Source organism: Brachionichthys hirsutus, chromosome 9 (genome assembly GCF_040956055.1).
Source record: "Brachionichthys hirsutus isolate HB-005 chromosome 9, CSIRO-AGI_Bhir_v1, whole genome shotgun sequence".
NCBI classification, from domain to species: domain Eukaryota; kingdom Metazoa; phylum Chordata; class Actinopteri; order Lophiiformes; family Brachionichthyidae; genus Brachionichthys; species Brachionichthys hirsutus.
In genome coordinates this window covers 7,474,554-7,481,221 of record NC_090905.1, presented here as the reverse complement: position 1 = coordinate 7,481,221, position 6,668 = coordinate 7,474,554, and the positions used below count along the sequence as shown (strand labels likewise).

At 47.0% G+C, this 6,668-nt stretch overlaps 1 protein-coding gene across 1 annotated transcript; it reads left to right on the top strand.

The window, feature by feature from the left end:
* The first annotated feature begins 522 nt into the window (after positions 1-522).
* Positions 523-4,807, top strand: lrrc52 (leucine rich repeat containing 52). The gene is made up of 2 exons (XM_068743878.1): positions 523-1,165; positions 4,391-4,807. The coding sequence occupies exons 1-2, from the start codon at positions 523-525 to the stop codon at positions 4,720-4,722; spliced, it is 975 nt and encodes a 324-aa protein (XP_068599979.1). The 3' UTR covers positions 4,723-4,807.
* Positions 4,808-6,668: the final 1,861 nt, after the last annotated feature.

Below are 6,668 nucleotides of genomic sequence, written 5' to 3'. Positions count from 1 at the left end.
CGGACGGACACGCCGAATTCACGCAAAAGGAAGGTCAATTTCCGCCGAGACAGTTTTGGGGAGTCTGCAGCCAGAAGAGAGGGCTTTTATGCAAGTCATGTAAATTTGTTTGGAAATTAAATCTACTTTTCCGGTGACAACTAATTCACAAAGATGAGTTACCGACGGGCTGACCGACAGCATCCAGTCGCTCTCCGGTCCGCTCAAGCAAAGTCCGGTAAGCTGCACGATTCCCTCCCGCAGAGCAAGAAGCCTCTCGGTGCTCCTTCTGGAATGATGCCTTGCGGCGGCGTGCGTGGCGCGCCAGGGTTCGCGTGAGAGACAGACGGATCTAGCCCTCAGAAAGAGAGACTGGATATAAACAGCAGCCAGGCATTCAGGCAGCAACAGCCAGGCAGCCAGAACAGTCACCTCGCCCTCCTCCCAGCGCCTCAGACCCATGCAGGATGCCCGGAGACGGAGAGCGCCGGGGAGTCCTGGTCCAGCTCAGCCCGAGTTCATGACGCTCCGGGCGGCCTCGCCATGCTTCTCTTGCCCGAGCCCAGCGCTCTCCGACTGGTGTTCCTCTTTATCTTCGTGATGGGGGCGACCCCTTCCCCGGCCGTTACCGCAGGCTGCCCAGACAGGTGCGTGTGCGACGACCAGCTGGTGGTCCAGTGCGCCGGGCAGGAGCTCACCCTGTTCCCCAATGACCTGCCCCTGGCCACCCGGCAGCTCATCATCTCCAACAACCGCATCGGGGATCTCCCAGCGCTCCAGCTCAACTACCTGTCGGATCTAGTCTATCTGGACTGCAGCAACAACTCCCTGGCCGAGATCTCCGAGTCGACATTCGGGAACTTGCGGAAACTCGCTTACCTGGACTTGTCGTTCAACATCCTGCTGCAGATCGATGACCGGACTTTCGGCCCCCTGACATCTCTAGTGATGCTCCGGTTGACGGATAATCCCAATCTGGGTGAGATCCACCCGGACTCCTTCTCGGAGAACATCGTTCTTCAAGTGTTAGACGTGAGCCGTAACAACCTGACGGCCCTTAACATCAGCACCCTGATCGCCCTGCCTGCGCTCCGGTCTCTGGGGCTGAGCGGAAACCCGTGGAGCTGCGACTGTGACACGGAGGACCTGTGTCTCTGGGTGCAGATAGAGGGCTTCAAGTTCCAAGGTGAGGAGGGACGCAGTGTGTGTGGATGTATTGTATTGTATCGACCCTGCATCGATACATCCATGGGGGTTCATATGGATGTATTGATGGAGGGTCTCTCTCTTACGAAGGCACATTCACACATACTGAAAAACCAGAGCTATAATGGATTGACGCGCGGTAAGAGCAATCTGGTTTCATCCTATTGCTGTTCTTTCCTTGTACGAGTGCTGAATTAGATTTGCTCGGAGCATCTTGGCCTTCTCCATGAGAGCAAGCTTTGATGATCTGCTCATAAATGTTGATTGGTCCTGCAGCTTTAAGCAGTTGAAACAGGTTAGGGTTCATAAAAATGGTCGCACTTATCAGTCTACATCATGTTGATTTTCCTGCACTGTCTGCGAGGGTCCTGAATTCAGAGATAGTGGCACGAGGATGATTGTGTCCTTTTTGTACCATTTTTTTTTTCTTTCTGGCTCGCCCTCCCATCTGCACACACAAAAGCAACAAACACCTGCGCCACTGGCTCTTCTACCATCCTCTGGCCCTTCAGTCCAGATGGTTAATGACGCAGCTCAAAAGAGCTGGACCCTTATGCTCCCATTAAAGAGATTGTGTATGTGTGTGAGTGACTCCCTTCACCGGAGTGTGTGTGTGTGTGTGTGTGTGTGTGTGTGTGAGTCAGTGTGTGATGCAGAGGTTGTGGGAGACCAGGGATGGGAGGCTTGAAGAGGAAGGCGACTTGTAGAAAGCAGATCCTTTAATCACGTATCCCCCATCACAAAGACTGGCATACACACACACACACACACACACACACACAAGTCCACTCTACCTAAACCAGCAATAATATAATACAGTGGCACGCTGTAAACTACAATTCATTCTGGATTAAATCCTGTTTCTTCTTTTTCTTTTTTTTATTATTTTGCAAATTTGAATTTGAATGTAATTCTGCTATTATTCTGCTTTGACAAAGATGATAGTCGATCCACATCTTTGAGTGGCATCGTCTGCACCCTTGGACATCAGTCTTGTGGTTGCTGCAGCTTGCCTGTGTTTATGTCACTCAGCTTTGCAGACATGTGTCATTAAGAAAGGCTGTCATGGCTTCAAAGAATGGCTTCAGCAAAGCATCATGAACAAGTGCATCAAAGCCGTGGCCGTCAATAAGTCGTAAAGACGAGAGGAGGGAAGTGAGATAGGATAGAGAGCGAGAGAACATTCACTGACGTTTGATGAATGAAAGAAAATGAGAGTGAAGAAGAAGAAGAAGATAAAATAAAACTCGCAGGCTCTGTGGGTCAGTTTTAACAAATGCCTTTGCTAAATAGATGGAAAGGATTTGGCGCTTCCTGAACTGGCAGAGTTCTTGGCCTTATGGCTGCTGTGTTTGGGAAGGTATTTCTGGCTGCTCAGAGACCCACGGCAAAATGCCAAGGCCGAGGGCCACACACAGGGCAGGAGTTAAATATTCATAAAAAGAGAAAGACAAACTGAGGTCCTCAGGTTTAGAGAGAGGAAGAGTGAAAGAAAGAAGTTACGTTTCTGGCACTAATTGGATTCCGTTTGACTTTAATGAAAATTAATTTCAGATTAGTTGGGAGATGAGATGGGAGGAGACACCAAATGAAATAGCGCAACTCTAAAGAAAATTAGGTACGACAGAGAGGATTAAGATGGACTTTGCAAAAAGGAGATGCAGAGAAACGTAAAAGGAGGCAGACTATATAGGACTAACCCGTCTTTTGTGCTCCAGATCTGTCACTCAAATCCATGAAAACATCCACGATGACAAGGAGGCATCAGTTTAATTTAATACAGGTAGACAATACATTATTTATCAGCTGGAACAATTCCTCAGACCCATCTGGAGAGGAGAAGCAGATCAAATTCAATTAGCCTACTTGTGTACTGTAGCTTGCATGTATTTCTCTGTCTGTGCATTTGTGAGCTTGAAAGCAAGATTGGTGTGATGCTTGTGTGGGCGTGTTTGTGATGGGATCACCTGGGACACAGAGGAGAGGTATAGCTCAGCTGTGTGGCTCTGTGTGCACGACTTCGAGTGCGTTCACGTCCAAAACCAATATTCAAGCCAAGAGAAAAGGAATTGGAAAAGAGAGGGGAGAGAGCGAAGATGACAGAGCAAAACCCAGAGAAATGGAAAGACATGAAAGAAGGAGGGGACGGAAGCGCGGTGCTAAAGGCTGAAGGGGAGACGCGGAGGGAGGGAGGGAGGGAGGACAAAAACGTGCCCGAGTGGAAATGGAAAGTGCGAAGAGATAAAGGCTGATAAAAAAAAGTGATAAAGAGGCGAGAGAGGGAGCTGTTGCTATCTGACCTTCACTCTTTCTGTGAGAGGAAGGAGGAGAAACGACAGAAAGCAGGGCGGTGTTAGCGGACTAATGCCATATTTTAGAGAAGAGGAGTGCGTTCTTCAGCCCTCGTGGATGTGATGGTGAAAAGGTCGACTATTCTTAGCCAATGCCAGTATGATGGGTTGAGATGAACTCTGAGATAATGCCCTTTGTATCACCCAACATATATTATATCATAGCCTGTAATATTGTTTTAAATAATATAGTTGAAATGAGAATATCTGATAAATGTATAGCTTTACAGTGTATAATCATCCATTCTGTGTTTCATCTTCATTTTACCATCCACATCTCAAACCTACTGTTGTCAGATGATCCTCTGGTCAACGGCGTCAATGGCGAGATGTAAAACCCGAAGCAGCTTCTGCAGACTTTGGACAACGTAGATGTGGCGAAGCATCAAAGCACAAACAAATGTCAAAAATATTGATTGTGTCCGTGTTTCTGCTCCTCGTTTGGTCTGAAGTCTTCCCGGTCAATTATCACGTTCCGCATTTTGAGCGGCAGATGCTTTGCCTCGCGTGTAGTGATGTGCATGAGGAGGTGGGAAGGTTGACGAGTCAGAGGCTGTCCAAGTGTGTGTGCATAATAATGTTGTCATGCCCTATAGTCATCAGAGACCTCCATTACTCAGAGGAGTAGTGTGTATTGTGTGTCTCTAGGCTGCATTGTCGGTGGTTGTTTGTGTGTACCTTTGTATTTTTCATGGTACAACTTTCTCGACAGTAATTCCGTTTTTTTCCTTATTTCTTTACATAAATCTCAACCATCATTCTCTGGCCTTGCTAGGCTTTATGTCTCCTCTCATTGATCATCTTACTTCTCTGCTCTCTCTCCATTTCCTTTCCCATCTATCTTTCACCTCCAGATGAAGGCCAGACCATTTGCCACAGTCCCCCAGAGCTGGCAGGCCAGCGATTGGCAGAAGTGGGCATGCAGTTGCGGGCTGACTGCCACCAAGGCTTGGGTTACTGGGACTACCTCTTCTTCATCGCCATCGGCTTCGTCATCTTCTCAGCTGGCACGGTGTCCGCCTGGGTGATGGGCGTGCTCATGGTACTGTACGAGCGCTACAGCAAAAAGAAGAGCGAGGAGCTGGACAGCGACGACGAGGACGACAGAGGAGGTGCTGAAGGAGGAGGTGGAGGAGGAGGGGACCAGGGAAATGGAGATCTGAGCAAGCCCAACATGCCGGTGTGACAGAGGAGAGATGACGCGAGAGAAAAATACCGGAAAGGAGATCGAGCAGCGATGAGAGAACTCTGAGACCAAAGGCTCTGCAACAAACCAAGAACTGACTGTCTCTTTGTTACAGAATTAGATATCACATTATTATTCACCACATTGGACAGGAGGTGTGTGTGCGGGTGTGTGTGTGTGTGTGTGTGTGCATTTGTGCACATGTGTGTTTGTGTTTGTGTGAGAGAAGGAGAAAGATAAACAGACAGTTAAAGCAATAAGGATGACGATGCCTTCATTTCAGGAGTACAGAAGTCATTTTCTGTAATTTTTCGCGAGCAATAACTTGCAAATAGACCAGACACACACACACACAGACACACACACACACACACACACACACAGACAGACTTGAGGTCACACAGAGAGTAATGCTAATCATTGCTACAATAATGTAAACATTAAGAATGAACTACATACATCTGACTGTTTCAGAACAAAGATTCAACAAATCGAGTTTTGTGTTTAAAGGTACTCTCTGGAGAGTTGAACTATGGAGCCGTGCTCTGATAAGAAGGTCTCACATGATTGGTCGACACGTAAGAACTCACTGATGACATGATCCATGCTCTGTCAAGCATTATCCTGCTTGACAGAAGGTGGAGGAGCAAAATGACCTTTGTTGACATGATAGCTCCACAGGGTACCTTTAAACGGTAAATAGTAACACCCCTGAAAAGCTCGTTTTTTGACATCCAGTGGTTTTTCCTCATTTCAGAAACGTAGACGAGTGCTGTACTTTACACTGTGACATCATTGTGACATCACTCTTTCTTGTGGGTACTGAAACAATTGGACACATTTCTGCCCATCAGTCATGAAGTTTCCACCCAAATGTTGCACTAATCATAATGGGTTGGAAAGAAAATCAAGAACACATATCTTACTGCTCAGTGAAAGAAACAGTTTGGCGCATTTATCCAAGATAAACATGATGACAGAGCATTTATGTTTCATATGAGATCATTTATTTTCACCCCTCCACATATCATATCTGATGTTCCTCTCCTCTTCCAAAACTCAGGATCTCTCTAGTTGAGCAGAAGCTTCAATCATTGCTTCAAACTCATGCTCCATGTTCTTCAAATTAATTTTAATGCATTGTGTGTTTTTATGGATTTAATAGTGGCTTTTCCACCTCAACCAGGCAATTTAAAAAAAAAAAAATTCTAGCAAGATCTTCTTATATGCAAAATGTACATGAACAGGTGGAAGGTGATGCTCGAACAAACATGGTCTCATTTGTCTTCTCTTACTTTTCAAGTTCTTTCGAAATAGCCAGAAGAGGTGCTCCTACAGCAATACCACATCATATCTTGTGTTTTATCGTCATGCTTCAGTGGATATATTAACCCTGTGCTGTGAGTGACTGTAACTGTAACTGACGGTAACTGTAGGAGATGGTTCTGGTTGCACAGCATCGCGGTTGTATATCTGAGGATGACTCAAGCCTATCTGACTGCAAGCCTCGCTTGGTTGCCCCATGCCGCCGTGAACATACAGGACCACAATGTATAGATCAAGTGTAAGGGTGCCTCTGGAGGAGGAGGAGGAGTGATCGCGTGTGCTCACGGATGCGTGACTTTGCTTGTGTGCTGAAGTGGGGCAGAGCGATCACAGAGCATCTCTATGAGCAGAAGAGTGATTCGTGATCCCAGACTGATCCAGACCACCCCTCGGCCGTCCTGCACTGCTACAACCCTGTCCATCACAGGACGGCCGTGTAGATAGAGATAACGAATGGCCAAGTGTGGCTCGGGGGTGGAGAAAGAGCCGAGTCACCATCAGAAGCAGGGATTCATTCTGACTGATTGACTAAGCAACTTAAGAGACTGATGGCTTTCATTCATTATCTATGCTGATTAGCTCCAAATGCTCTGTGTGTGTGTGTGTGTGTGTGTAAATGC

Bases quoted from the DNA above. Each gene is read 5' to 3' on its own strand.
- lrrc52 (XM_068743878.1), top strand. From the start codon at position 523: ATGCTTCTCTTGCCCGAGCCCAGCGCTCTCCGACTGGTGTTCCTCTTT. The intron at 1,166-4,390 runs GTGAGGAGGGAC...TTTCACCTCCAG, and splicing joins AGAGGGCTTCAAGTTCCAAG to ATGAAGGCCAGACCATTTGC.